The 15,879-nt window shown below is 39.9% G+C and overlaps 1 protein-coding gene across 4 annotated transcripts in view; it reads right to left on the bottom strand.

The window, feature by feature from the left end:
- Positions 1-15,879, bottom strand: part of LOC121299752 (tetratricopeptide repeat protein 28-like) — a 394,301-nt gene that overhangs the window by 47,627 nt on the left and 330,795 nt on the right. For all 4 annotated transcript variants that reach the window (XM_041227761.1, XM_041227758.1, XM_041227759.1 and 1 more), the window contains 4 exons: positions 9,958-10,067; positions 8,633-8,762; positions 8,203-8,421; positions 5,069-5,222 (listed from right to left, as the gene is read on the bottom strand). In XM_041227761.1, the coding sequence (XP_041083695.1) occupies positions 5,069-5,222; positions 8,203-8,421; positions 8,633-8,762; positions 9,958-10,067 (613 nt within the window). The remainder of the gene's footprint in view (positions 1-5,068; positions 5,223-8,202; positions 8,422-8,632; positions 8,763-9,957; positions 10,068-15,879) is intronic.

Below are 15,879 nucleotides of genomic sequence, written 5' to 3'. Positions count from 1 at the left end.
AAGGAAATCAGTTGAAATTATAGTAACCTTGCTGTGTGGTTCAGGGGCAGGAGCTAGGGCTTCTCTCCCCTGTTCGGACCCCATTAAACTATCTCCCAATCTCCCTATTTACACCCAGATCACACCAGTATTCCCCTTTTTGTTTAAGAAGCACAGCACTGTATTTCGCTTTTTTTTTCTTTTTTTTTTTTTTGAAACATTCGCTCCAAACAAGCCCGTTCGGGACCATTACAACACAAACAGAAACCATCAGAATGAAAATAGGGGAGCAACTGAGTCAATTTGAGAAGGACACCAGGAACTGACAAAAAGTAGACAGCACACGTAACAATCACAGGGGGGCAGAGCAACTAGTAATAATATATGTCTTTATATATAATCCGGGTCTCGGTGAGCAAATCCAACACTTCAAACAGGACATGTCACCTCAACCATCACAGCTCAACTGAGCTTCAAAAACACACCATTCCCACGAGTCCCAGCCCATGGGATACAAAGAACCAGTGAAATTAAAATTCCCTCGGTCATACAACCAATAGCAAGACACTGACGTACCAATAAATCACTGCATACCGCAGAAGGACACGACATAGTCCCCATTTAATAACCAAAAAATAAAGAAATAAGAAAATAAAAATACATAAAACAACTCAATGAAGCACTGCTTAGAAATCTAATATGCCACAGCCATATGTGAAAATGTTGGATTTCTTTTTTTATTATTTAGCCTGACCTCTAACAAGGCTAACGTGTAAAATAAATGAAATATTGTCAGTTGGGAAATGTCATATCCTCTCTATATATGTTAAATGGATCCAGAAACACACACACACACACACACACACACACACACACAAAGCCTTCAGGAAGAATGAATAATGAATGCAAAAACAAGATTTCTTATTTGGTGCATGTATAAGGTGATATATGTAGTGAACTCTGCACTGAACGCTTAACATTCTACTGATGCTCTTTGTTCAATTTGTGTGACAAAATGAATACTACAGCTTTAAATCCAAATCTCATGAATACAGTACCGCTGAATATAAGTGATGAGGTCTCATGATGTATTTCAGTGAATAATGAAGGCTCTCTCTTGTGGGTTTCAGAAGTGGCATATTGCACCCAGTGAAGTGGAAAAGAGCTCCTGGCATCCTATCGAATCACTCGATGATCCTTTAATACAGCAGGATTAAACCACCAACTCTCACAATCTTATCCCACCCGATTAATGAATTTGCAGTGTGAAGAACCATTTTTGAAATATTAATAAAATAAATCAGTTTTCCGACAATTCCGTGCGGAAACCCCTTTCATTACTTGTTATATTTGTAAAAGATCCCTTAAAAATGACTCACTCTTAAATTAAAATCACTATCAGTTCTGTGTTGATGGGAAAACAAGTTATTATGTGTCGATCGATTTCACTTCAATGGTACAATCAGACAGTGTGACCTACGGCACAGGAGATTCTCTCTTTATTTCTTTTTATCAACAAATAGATTATCTGTATGTCCTAAGATCAATACATAAACAAACCGTTTCTGTCTGCTTTGTCTGGAGAATCATAAATGCTGGGACTGAAAAGCCATTCAAAATCACTCCCTCTCTCTGTCTTTACATCTGTCTTTTATGTAGAGTAGGTAGGTGGGGCTAAGAGAGTTGACACTGTCACACGATTTGAATGGAATGAGGAAGGCTGTTCAATCCTGGCACTTCAGATTCTTCGGACAAGCTCACAGAAGCTCAGAAGAGGACTTAGAGAAACATGTCAAGGCAACATGGGGACAGCTTAACACAAAACCACTCAGAATGAGGCAAATACCATCAATAGCACTTAAATTGACATTTAAAGCTAATACTATATATAACGTAATTTCACAGGACAGGAGCCAGGGCTGTGAGGAGTAAGCCTTGAGACTTGAACTAGGAATTCTGTGCTTGTGACTTTAGGAAGATGACAGGTTTTTCCCTTGGCTCGTTGAGAGCCGTCTTCATGGAGGTGAGACCAAACCAATCTGCCTCCATGGCTGGGAAGCAAGCGCTACTTTCCCCAAGGGGAAAATGAAGAGAAGGATAGAGGGTACATTTCAGAAGACTAGAAGTTGCCCCGACTAATAAGGAATACCTACGCTCAGGAAGATCGGCTTTCCTCTCGGAGGTTGAGGCCAGTTCGGTTGGGCCTACGGTTGGGAAGTGAACACCACTTACCCCCAGAGGGAAACCATGCAGAGCTGGCACTGCGTTTTGGAGGAGGAGGGGAGGAAGGTGAAAAATGCAAAAAGTAAGACAGAATGAGTGTTCAACCCAGGGCTTAACTAGGGAGGTTATTGATAGATTGGCTGGATGGACTAGGGGGAGCACCTGCTCCTGCCCCCCCCCCCCCAACCACACACATTTTTTTATTGTTAATTAATGTATTACTTAATTGGCGCTTTACTGTTAACATCTATCGATTATTATAAGAACTACTAAGCAACAATTATGCATGTGACTTTGGTCAGCTTACAAATATCCGGCATATGACCTAGGAAAGAGGCCCTCAGCAACAGTGCCAGTGTTTGTTCTGTACTAATTAAAAACAGTCATAGATTACAAAGCAGGAAGTGAGGCACAATACCCACGCCAACAGAATTGGCAATGGTTGTCTATCGTTTGTGTCATCCTCCATCTTATGCTAATTTCAATTTCTACCTCTTCAAGACTGGTTTAAAATATAATATTAGGGTTATGTTTTTCCGGTGAAGCATATGAATAACATTTAGTTTCCAAAATCCGTTTCTTCACCATCCAAAACTCTTCTCAGAAACAATGACACAACTTCCTGTGTTTTCCACATACCTGGCAATCCATTCAGTGTAAATGCACTGTTAGCCTTCTCAAATTCAGTTGCAGTATTTCATTTACACCATACAATATTATTCATTTTACACCACCTGTTTTAAGCAAAGTAACTTTATAGCTAATGACTTTGACAGTCATTTAAGTTTTCTGTTTACAGGGACTTGATAACTAAGTCCTTAACTAACCTTACATTGACGCATATGTGAATTGACTTTTTTACGGCATGTAAAACGGAACTACAGATTAATGAGACATTTAGTTTAAAAGAGGGAATATCACAGCATGGAACAAGATCAAGATACCACCATCAGAAAAGGGTTTCCAGTCTCAATCAGGGAACCACACCAATACAGAAAGACAGTAATTCCACACAGCTGGGAACCCACAGTGGCACATCACAACATAAAGAACTGGAATTGCTGCCACTGTTATCTGGTGTATTGGGCTTGGCTTGTAATATGACAGTAATATACAACAGGACAGGCTCTGAATAGCAATCCCCGTGGACCCGATGTAGGTTCAACTTACAGTTTCCATCTGGACACAATACCCCGGGGACCGTGACCGCCTCGTTCTAATACTGTCTCTCAGCACCTAGTCCCATCTCTTGGCATGCTCTGCTGTAAATACATGCTCGGTGCCTGAGGGCTATTGGAATTAACTGACTAAAACAGATTATCACACTCCTGACAGTGGCAAATAAAGCATGGTCAATACTTAACTTGAGAACAAGAGAAGAATGGCTTTCATGTTCCTCTGCTTGCAAAAACCTTATGAAAGTATGTTAGTGACAGGCGTATAGCCAATTCTGTAAATGCAAGCCTGCAGATAAAACACTGGAGTGATCAATTAGATAGCTATCCACTGATTGCACATGTAAAAATGTAAGTGTGATTTACATATCAGCTAGATTAGGGCTGTCAGTTAGCCTTCACATATAAATTGGGCATGCAAAATACAACCGTTTGAAAAAATACTGATGATTGTACCGCCCACATAAATTTTAGCTCCCCCCTCCCACCAGCGTAATTATTTTAATATCATTGCTGTTCAGTAAAAGCGTGTGCGCAGCAGTGGAATGCGAGGGCTAGGTAACTGTAATATAGCTTTGCGTCTGGTACTGTAGGAGTACCCGCATAAAAATGTTTTATCAGCTGCCACAGCACTGAGTGTACTTACATCAACTAGATGTAGTCATCAATCAGGAAACCCAGACAGAGCAGGCAGCCCAGTTTGAAACATAAAAAACAGGATTCATTTTGTAGAGGGTGGCTGCAAGTGGCAGCCATCTTGGGAATACAATTGGGTAATTGCGGAATTAGCTAAAGAGTTAATTATTAGCTAATTGAAATACCTGTGCACACTTAGCCCGTGCATAAAGGCAAGAGAACCCCCTGTAGACAGGGAAGAGTTAGGCTAAGGTCGAGAAGGAGAAGGAGAAAGACGCACAGTGTGGATTTGGTATTAGTCCTGTGTGGACTGCAAACAATACAGTACAGTACAGTTTTGTGTTTGGGGTAAACAGGCTTAGCCTGTCCCTGTTTAATTAGAATTAGCAAAAACAAATGAGTTAGTGCTCCAATGGGAGTTAGGTGTTTGTTTTTTTGTTTGATTTTGTGTTTAATAAAAGTGTACTTATGTGCTTAAGATACACTTGGTGACTAGGGCTTGCTTATTGGCGCACCCACATAGAACAGTGGTAAAGTCCCGGACCTAATCTGACACGAAAGGGCTTTACCACAATAACTTACCTGTAGATTTGCATAATGTTTGATGAAAATGAAATTCAACCAGGAGCTGGTGGGTGCTTATCATCGTGCATTATGTTAATTATCCATAAGGTTTTTCTGAATGCTCTGTATTCACCCACAGAAACACATGTGTGCCGGTAACTCTTCATTGTGGTCTACTTACAAAGGATGTATTGTGTGTACTGCTTAGCCCTGTAGTAAATGTGAAGTAATTACTCTGTGCTGAATTTAAAGTAGCGAATTGGGTTAACTGTATCTATACTACCCTTCATTTTTCTAGGCTGAAACAACCTTCAGGGCTGTACAAAATAATACTAATGTCACACTTACTAATACTAGTAAGTGTGACATACATACTGTACATCCTTAATTGCATCTGCTTATCTCTTCAGATTCTGATACTTTCAAACCCCAATCCGTTGCACTGCATGCTAGTCCCAGCACTCATGCTTGAGATGCCTTCCCACACTGACCTGGTGTAGTGGGACTCGATGCCCAGAGCCTCCCTCACGTTGCTGATGTACTGCTCCAGCGTGGAACTGCTCACACTCTGCAGGCTCAAGCTGCTGCTCTCGTGTGGTTCAGCACTGCTCTCTCCCAGGTACACCTCGTGGAACTTCAGGATCCCTGAGGGAGCAAACACAACAGGGAGCTACTGTCACACGTCACTGTCCGAGACAGGACTCAAACCCCGTCCGGGGCAGGCAAGCGGGAGCCTGAGCCAAGCAGGTGCCTTGCTGCTTCTCTGAATTGAAATCCTGCAAAAAATAAGAGCACTAACAAAGAGCTAAGTCCAATGAATAGGCTGGCAGGAGGCTTACTTATGCTCTGAGACCAGTGGACAGACCTCTCAATACACGCATTCTAAAGGGACAGATTTGCGTAACACTTTACATTAAGTGTCTCTATTTACTGTAGTTATGTCGTAAAATACATGTGCACTTACACACAGTTACAATGCTATTATTCACAGTTACAATGTACTTAATGTGTATTTTTCTTTTGCATGACATAAACCTAATCCTAACCCTAAATCTAACTCTAACTCTAAACCCAACCCTAACTCTTTTCTGAAACAATTGTGTACTTACTTATATCAGGCAAAACCAACTTGACAAAATCTGGAGCTCAATCAGCTACCAGGTACAGGACAAGCATAGATGGGCCAAACGGCCTCCTCTTGTTCGTAAATGTAAATTATTAATACAGTCTTCAGAGGTTTTGGGTAGTCAAAGTTTTTACTTTATAGTGCTCCACTATATGTGTTCAGTTTAAAATAAACATGTTTGGGATACTTTACTTCATTATGCTACTTTTAAAAGTACCTCTGATCTCTCAGTTATGAAAACATATGGCACAGGCTGCCAGTACTATATAATGTAGTCTTCTTCAGCACTTGAAATGGGCTGCTACTTAATACAATATCCCACGAGATGGTCCAGCTGCTCTCTTGTGAAAATGTGGTAGCTTTGTTTTCACTTGGTGAGAGTGATTACACTGAAACAGCACGGCACTTTTTATAGTGCGCACCTGTTTCTTGTTTGCTTTACTAAACCAGAGATCAAAATGTTTCTCCTCCAGGTGGTTCGTTAATTAACTAAATGGCAGGTTTGTAATAAAAACAAATGCTAATTTTCTTTTATTTTTACTTGAAGGATTATATTACCTGGCTGACTAAACATTAAGTTTAAGTACATTTTCCCATATATGACCCAGGCCATTTGGTTAATATTACACAGGGAGCGATGGCAATTAACATTAATAGTAATGCAAGTTTTAATCTGAGGGAACATAAAGCCACTGTGTGCCTTGGAACAGATTTCAGGAGACTAGGTTTCAGGCCACTGCCTGGCACACCAGGGGAGACTTGGGGTTTGATACAGCACAGTTGCCTCAAACTAGGTCTCCTAGAACCAGGTTACAAGCCACTGTTCCTGAAAAAGTGGCTTTGTGCTTTATCAGTTAATTGGTACAGTTGACCCTGTCTCTCATGGATAAGAGTGTCTTGTTGTTAACAGAAGTGTGAAACAAGATGACACTCTTATACCATACGAACTTCTATTCAAAAACAGAATACAATATATAGTTCATGCCTTAACTGTCATATTGTTTATAATAATATAAACAAATTTGCTGTTGTAGAACATATGTCTGAAATTAAAGAGAGCAAAGCACTGTGGTGTTTCATTGGAAATGAGCCACAAGACTAGCACTAGACACTTCCAGAAGATGTTGCGGGGTTTTATTAAGGACATTTGCAATCTAGCCTAATAACTGCTTATTTCTTTTGTAGCATCTCCAATAAACTTTAACCAGCGCTAAAGAGAGTTCTGCAGTATACAGTGTCCCTTCTTGTGGTCTTCTTCATCTCCTGCATTGCTTCATGCAAACATATAGTTGGAGAAAGAAACAAAGTATAAAGTTCTATAAAGATTTTCCCTACAAGTAACAAGTCTGTTTTCTATCAGAGTTGTTTCACCTTTAATGAAATTACCAGAGGGTATATTTGCAATACTGAACTTGTCTATTGCAACATGCTTATTGTTTTCATGTGTATCATTTTTCCTACATTGCATTTTTCATCTTTACAAAGTTGTATCAGTTAAAAAGTATTGTTCTTATAAGAGGTTCTTCTAACTGATTCCCTCCTGTAATAATCAATGGTTTATTTAGTAATTACCAAACACCTTCAGGGCAAATGAAACAAGTTGACCCTGACTTTCCATTCCTAACACAGTTCAATGCCTTCTGCTCCTATGAAGAAAATCACACAGGACTGTCACTCACATCTGTAATGCTAAATTACCCTAAGAGCTTTTGCATTATACATAATACATCTCTGGCTGTAAATGCAGAGTTAGACCTTGAACCTTGCACCAGCGCTGCAACCAGTCCTGAGTTCCAGCACTCCCCTTGTTTAGGTATTGAAATGAGCACATGCCAGGAGTTTAAACAATCAGGCCCCTGGTGAATCTTCTCTCAACGCATCACACTTCTCATCACAGCTTGAACTGGTCTGTAGGGTTACTGACAAAAGTTGTTCATGCAACTATAGGCAGGAATCATTTATTTAGCATCAAACTACTTGATCTTTAAACTGCTTGTTATTTAAATAATATACTTAGTTGAAGTTCTAGTGTGAGTTTCCAGCCATGGTTTCAGAACAATAACATTAACACCCTGACCCGTGCAACCATTGACTGCACAAGACAAACAGACAGAAGTGACTCCATCAACCCCAGATACTCTCATAGCTAAACAATGTTCTAAACACATTTCATCACAATTGGCTATGCCCTTCTCTGGATATATGTAAACATTTATGTGGATTTTACAGACTCCAATATACTCCCAGATTCTCACACACTCAATATCTTGTGCATCTCTCTAAATAAACGCTCTTAAGTATGACATACCTATGGCTGTCTGCTCTATATTCCTGTCGCCATGGACAATAATTGGCCAGATTAAAAAACAAAACATATAAATGTTTTCCATGAAAAAGGCCAATTTTCTAAGCTGCCTTGAGTGTGTCTGCATCCATATTGTAAACACAGCAAGGACACAAAAGACCCAAGAGAGTGGAGAGGATGAGGACCTCGCTTACCTGCCCCAGGCGCCAGGAGCCAGCTGTAGAGATAGCCGGCTGCCAGAGAGTAGTAGAGCACCAGCCCCCGCTGGCTGTTGACCGTCTCCAAGATCTGGTCGATGGTCACTGGGGAGTAAGGGTCCGAGTCCTGCTGACCAGTCTGCCGTTCTACCAGCAGGTCAGCGAAGGCCCGAGTGCGGCCTCTCTCGGCCACCGCCAGCGCTTCGTCATGGTGACCTGGTCAAAAACAAAACCATTCAATACAGAGGCATTAACAAACCAGCACTTCCATCTGTGTCCTCTTGTCCTGATTACTGTGATGTATGTAAAGTACAGGTTAGGGTTAAGTTTGTAGGCAAATTAGTTCTTTCTTAGAGTAAAACTGAACCTGGGACACAGTGCTAATGCATAACATTGGATTGTACTGGAAGAAAGAAGCCATGCATACCGAGGGTCACAAGAACACGCTGCAGTGCTTGATAGCAGGATGTTTGAAGATCAAAGAGGGACAGCTTGTAGTCAGTGCTGTGCTGGGCTTCATGGCGAATCGTTTCAAATAATGCTGATGCTCTATAAAGCTACAAAAAAAAAAAAGAACAACAGGGTTAGGCTTTACATATTATATGCACTAGGCAAGCAGGAGAATGCTTTCAGTAATCCCATGCGTACACAAAGGCATACAGAAGTTGCGCAAGAATAAGATAAGCAGTTCTGCAGTTTCTCCACCAGAGGGTACCATCTCTCCTCTGGAAATGACTAATGTTGTGGGAGACCAAGATTTCAAAAGTGGCTGCAGTTTCTCAGCAGTCCAGTCCAGCTGTAATCTCTTGACATTTGACATTGGCTATTGGTGAACTCTGCTTTTCAAAGCCAGGGTAAGAGTTAACTTTCTGGGAGTAAAATGAACTCTAATGGTTTGTAATTTGAAAAGATGACTCAGAAGCTAGTTGGCTTAACTCAGATTCACTGGCAGTTCTTTACTGTTGCAATGTATCATTTTTTTCCAGCAGTGTTGCAGGTATAGCAAAATATATCTTTAAGGTACTGCCAAATCCAGATGAACTGTACAGAACAGGGTAACATGAACTTGTGATGTCCTGTGCATTATATCTGACCTATTGAAGTTAGCTGTACGTTAGCTAGCCATTAATAGGGTCATCCTTGTGGACCACTGTGTTAGCCACATTAAGGGATGACAGAAGACAACTGCTTATTGATCTATGCATGGACAGAAGTGTAGTTGAGCAGGAAATGGTGACTGCTGCAGAGGATTGTGAAATTTCAGAAATCTATGCGATCAGTGCACAGGGAATCACACAGTGTATGCTAATCAATGCATGTCCGGTTCCTAGGACAATTGATCCCAATGACTCAACAGCAACTAGGTTTGGCAACCCATCCCAGACACAAGTGTCTCCTGCCCTCCATTGTCCTAATTCTGACTCAAGTCAATTTACAACCAAGTTCCCTTCTAGTCCTTGATTAAAGTCTTGAAAATCTTAAAATGAGATGACATAGTTAACCCTAGCCAATACTTCAGCACAGGAACCAGGACCAGAGGACACAGTTGGAAATTAGGTCGGCAGTCTTAAGGCTTAGGACCAAAAACACATACATCTTGTATAAGGACCACATGGCTTGTAAGTGGCTATTCACATGTTATTGTTCTAGGCTAAGTTTCCTCGTAACAGCAGTGGATTTGTTCTGCAGGATAATGACAAGAGCAGAAGTACAGTTGTAGCATATGGCAGCGTGCATGCAGCTGGCTGTTACCTGGTGCTGGGCTTCCTCAAGGTTCCCGCTGGCCCACAGCGAGAGCCCCAGGCGGTGTCGGATTTTGGCCTCATCCTCCCTCCGGCCCAGCTGCTCCGCCAGCCTCAAGCCTGTTGGAGAGAATCCATTCCACTTAATGATGAGACTAAAGACAAAGCATTTTAAAGGGCTGTTTGTCAAGGTAATGGCTACCTTCACATATCATTGCTACTCAATACTGCAGCATTTCAAAAGCCCACCCCTTCCCATAATGAAATGTCACATTTCCTTTTGTGAGGCTGACATCCTGCAGCTAATGGAGATTTTATGATATTGATGCAGGTCTTTATACGAGGAGAGGAAAAGAATCTGCCTGCCAAAAACTGTAAAAAAATATAAATAAATGAATCCTTTCTGAGGAATTATTCTGGGTGAAATACGACTTTTTTGACAGAACTGTGTATTAAAATGCATTGACTGGAACAGCTTTACCAGACACTTAAACTGCTTGTTTGTTTGAGTCGCGTTCTTCTCAGAAGCAGTGTGGGATTGCTTTTGGTATAAATACTTTCTGCTAACATGTATCCAAGTCAAAAAGGTTCAGATTAAAAATGCATTCATTCAAGATCATCTTTTAATTCAAACTAGATTGGAAATCCAACAAGACTTGACATTTTACAGAATGCTTCCTATGCAATATTTAATGCAAATGGATTCATCAACTATAGCCAACAGAAAATGTAATTTGAATAAGGGTCTATGCTATGGGGATTGTGCCTACAAGTGGCACAAATAAAATCTATACTATGAAAGTTGTTTAATCTTCAGTTAAACTAACATAGTATATGTACAGAAATTAAATTGTCTATTGCCATAGTTTCTATTTTGCCCCAATGTGTATTGAATATTATGTGGGTCACTTGTGAAATGTTGGCTACCTGACATTCTTTTTTTTAATGTATCTTTGGATAACTTCAGATAAATATTTTAAATGATTTTGCTTAAAGATGGCGCTCCCCTTTAAAATTGATGCAACTGGAAATGTTTCATTTTTGTCGGTCAAGATTCCTATCTTATTGACTAAATAAACGCTTTTAGTCCATTTGGATTATTGATGACAATGGTAGCTGATTGTGCTCCTTTAAATCTCTTAACTCTAAATAAAGACAACGGAGCATGTCCTTGCAGACTGGTCTCCTATGTAATCTTGGGGAATGCGTCCATGTTTCCCACACACACACGCACACACACACACAGACCTTGTGAAACCTTGTCATCATTAATACCTTTCAAAGAAATCTGCTGCCGCTGCATGTGGGGAAAGTTATAAAAACCACACGGGAAGCACCAGTGATTTTATACTTCTAATGTAAAGAGTGTGAAACTCAAGAAGAAAGCATTTGAGTTTCAATCAATAGAAAACCGTCAAGCTGGATCAATGCTGTATATGGCTTGGCTTGGCTTGGCTTGTATTACTGTGCAGTGGTACCTTGATGGGACTAACCACAAACACAGAGCTATACTCATGAAGACAGAGCAACTTCCTGCACTGCAGGTCTTAATGTTATGTAAACACAGTGTTGCTATCCAGCTTCTGCACCCATGTTATGAGCTGGACGACTCTTATAAAGGTGTCCCATGGCAAACGCATGGCAAAGTGTAATAAAGCACAGTGCAAGCATGTTACAGCATAGGCCAGAATTGTAAAGCTGTTAAATTGTCTAAACTACATGCAGTTTACATTTCCACTGACTTCACCTCATAGCAGCTGTGCAAACCAACCGGCAAAAACCAGCAGATACTACAAGGATGAAGAAAAAAAAATACTCATATTCAAGAACACGCTGAAACAAAATGTGAATTTGAAAAATTCATCAGAATGTTTACTACTAATTCGAACCCATTCAGTATACCTTATGGGCTCGCGATCAGAAGCACTGAAGTTCTCTGTATCAGCATGCTGAGGCAATGGATGATACCAAGCTATTGAACCTTGGAGGATGGGCTCAGCCCAGGAAGTCTCTGCCTGGAATTGTTGCACGCCTGAGATTTCCCGCCCTAACCAAACCAAAGACCAGTGGAGCCCCCACTGGGCCAAGACTAGCATGTCCATCCCCTGCCAAACTCAAAATTATAGAGCGAAAATAATGATGACCAACATATACATCAGCAGTATATACAGAATTGTATCAAATAACAATTGCCAAGTTTCATGATGGATCCAGCTACAGTATATACAGTACATAATTATTTTTTATTATAACCCACAATTACCTTGTTCTAACCTTTGTACATACACAATGCACATTAATAAAACCTAGTCACCAAGAAAGAAAAACAATCCTAGTGTCAGGTTCTCCTGCATAGCTACTGTTTATGATCAAAGAAAAGCCACACAAACTGAAAAAAAAAGTCCACTACCTACAGCTTCCAAAACATTATATCTTCGCTTCAGTGCTTTTTTGTATCCATGAAAATCATGACATAAGCATATGGAACTGTTTCAAACTACTGCTCAGAAACTACAGTAAAGTACAGCATATAACTATTCTTGACATCTTACTATATTAGAATATGAATAAGGTTTCTTTGGAAGATCAGAGATCAATCCATTTTGAGTAACTATAAATATGCAAGCCATTTTTTTTTTAAGCTTAAAACAAGATGAATAATTTTACCAAGCAATTCTATTAGGTGTTCATCCTCATTAAAACATCACAGACATTAAACCTCTGGTCAGAACACGTATTAGCTTTCAAACTATACAACAACCAGACACTGCTCTCCCATTGTTTTCTATGGAGGTCAGCTGTTCTGTTATTGCTCAATAAAGCATGGCTGAGACATACTGTAACACTAAGTTGTGACAGCTGTTATAAAACCAGTGTGTCATTGTACAGCTTCAGCCGAGGGTAGAGAAAAGCAAAGGTGAACTGCTTAAACTGTGCAAAATGATGTCTCTTACAGCTGGACAACAAAAAATAGCACGCACGCACGCACGCACGCACGCACGCACGCACGCACGCACACACGCACGCACGCACGCACGCACATTATTATAAATCCCCTAAACAAAGTTGGTGTATTTTAACTTTAGGTGTTGTATGTCTATCCCTGTGGTGATGTCTATACACAGATGGACTGGAATTTGAGCACATGGTTGCTTTCTTATGCTTTATATACTCACTACTGTGAGTTTTGTTTTATAATGTTGCATATTATCAAAATGAAGTATAAGTGGTAAACACGCATTTTCAACCCTTTTCGAAACACTACAAAGGAATAAAAGCCCTTGACACTAAAAAAGTCCCTCAGAAAAGCTGCCCACACAATGCTGAAGATGTCAGTGTAGAGCTGGAACTCTATTCTTCATTCTATTCCTGAGTCCAGCCTTCCAAATGCACGCTGATTAGCTCTGGTTTCATTGTGTGGTTTACTATTGAACACTGGAACATTGCTCCCAGTTATTTAAGCTGACATCGGGTTCTGTATCAGTGGCCCCTCCATTTCTAAGTGCTGAGTTCATCTAAATAACTAATTTGAGAGTATATATTCATCAGGGAAGGAAGTGATAAGGAAAGCCAAGGAAAACATTGTAATTGTAACTCCCACACTCCTCAAATACCAGGCTTGACTGTGCTGTGTTTTAAGCACAGACTTGACCAGCTGGTAGCCTACAAGAAACACTCCCTCAGGTTTATGGCCAACTTAAGTCAGTAACACCAAATGCTGTCTGCTGCTAAAAACAATGTTTGGTATTTGTCACTGAGGGGTAATGCATCATTTTGACTGCCAGCAATTTAAATATAATTGCATATGAAATAAACATAATCTCATGTTGCATTAATCTGAACCAATGGTAATCTGGACAGACAATCCTTGTGCATTAATAAGATATGACCTAGTAAACATGGTGACTCAATTCAATGCCGTATGCACTTTTCCCCCACTGTGTAAAACTACATCTTTAAAAAGATGGCAGATAAAATGCTTGAGAAAGTTACTACAATAAATGTTACTATCCATACCTACAGCTATGGCCAAAAGGTTGGCATCACCCTATAGAATTAACATTTTGCTTCATAAAATCGAATGAAACCTGCTGAATAATGTTACGTTAACATATTGAATTGCATAACGCTTTGTAGTTTTCCATCTATTTAGCGGAACATTGAAAAATGTTAATGCAATTCAGGGTTAATGTCTCTGCCAGCAACCACGGGTGTGGCCGCTCTCCAGTTAGTGCAGATCGGTGCTAACTGGGGAGTGGCCATCTGCATAAATGCATGCAGAAATCCTGTGCCTGGGAGAGGGAATCGTGCGTGCGTGCGTGCGTGTGTGCAGCAGCTCTTTTCAGTGAAGGTAAATGCCCAGCCTGACAGCAGTTATTTTAACTTAATTTAATTAAAAATGTAATTTAAATAATTATTTATTGAACTGAATTTATACCCTTATAAAAGTTTGCCGCTGTAAATTTGGACAACACTTTTCCCAGGCTTTATTTTTATATTATGTATTCGACCTAGTTTGCCTTGTTTTTCTTTCTTTTACTATTCCTCTGTGCTTTACCATGTTTACCCATGCTTTAACTGTGCCTCACTAGTGTAACTGCACAACAGTAATGCATTTTCTGTTTTCTTTGAATAACCAAAAGGTCATGGGCAGACTACTCCAGGTCTGTAGAATCTTAGTGATAGTGTGGCGTGTAAAGGCAAGCGTGGGCACAAGTGAGTGTGTGGAGACTGCTGTAAATTCCAAGAGAGTACCTTAGTGTTACTGAACCCCCTGCAGTGCTGATAAGAAACGCATTATTTTACCTGCTGCATTCCATGTTCTTTGTATTGCAGTAATAATATTTTTCAACAAATCATATTTTTATTCATGGGCAACCAAGGCATTATATATTTTTTTTCCCAATTTTTACTCGGGAACAATTGGCCAAGGTAAAGATATTTTTTGTTCTCTGATTTAAATGAGTTGTTGCATTGTGGGAACAGAAAAGCAGCACTGCTGCAGGAGGAAGCAAGATCGTGACAATGCAAAGAAATCCTCTCTCACCCGGCAAGTATAAGTTGAAAAATATATTGATTTGTCAAAACTATCAGGGTTATGTTTAAAAATAAAACGCTGCTGTATGGACAGCACTGATCACAGCAAAGGTAAGGCAATGTGTGTCCTGTAAACACTGCAGTGGGTTCTGGGACACTCACACAAGAACCAGGTTCCTTTACGCAAGCATTTCATCTCACCAACAGGGGTCACAATTAGGGTGTCTGATTTTCGGGTTTTACCCGATTTAACCCGATTTCTTACTTTTTATACTTTTTTCTGCATTCGGGTTAAACCCGAAAACTCCCCGAACAGCAACATATTGTATATGAATAAACACAAGCACAGTTGTCTGTGATTCAAATGCAACAGAGCAGAACTGGCGGCGATAACGGTAAGCTGATTTATCTATTAGAAAAATGTGGCTTCTTAGTTAATTTTTCAAAATTACAGCAATACAGTTTAAGTTTTTTGCTTTTTTTGCACACTTTTCTTCCCAGTTATTTGTTTTATGAGTGTGTGTTTAAGCCAAGAGCATTTAATGCAACAGTCAGTTGTTTCTCTTTGTAAAACAGCATGGAGTAAAGTTGTTTCGTTTTCCTGTACGTTCTGTGTGTAATTATATTTCAACTCCACTATAAAATAAAACATGATTAGAACGGAGAAATGCATCCATATACAGTATGTGTGTGAGAGAGAGAAAGAGAGGGGGGAGAGATAGATGTCGTGGAAATATACATATGTTGGGGATTTAAACTTGACGACATTGTGCTTAAGCATTTGTTTATTTCTTTCTACATAAAACCAGATTTCTACCCGAATATTTATTCTTTCTTGACTACATACTGTATTAAAAAAATCCACCCGATTTCACCCAATTTTTTCATTACACAA

This window comes from Polyodon spathula, chromosome 25 (genome assembly GCF_017654505.1).
Source record: "Polyodon spathula isolate WHYD16114869_AA chromosome 25, ASM1765450v1, whole genome shotgun sequence".
Lineage (NCBI taxonomy): Eukaryota > Metazoa > Chordata > Actinopteri > Acipenseriformes > Polyodontidae > Polyodon > Polyodon spathula.
This window is presented reverse-complemented; position numbering and strand designations above follow the sequence as displayed.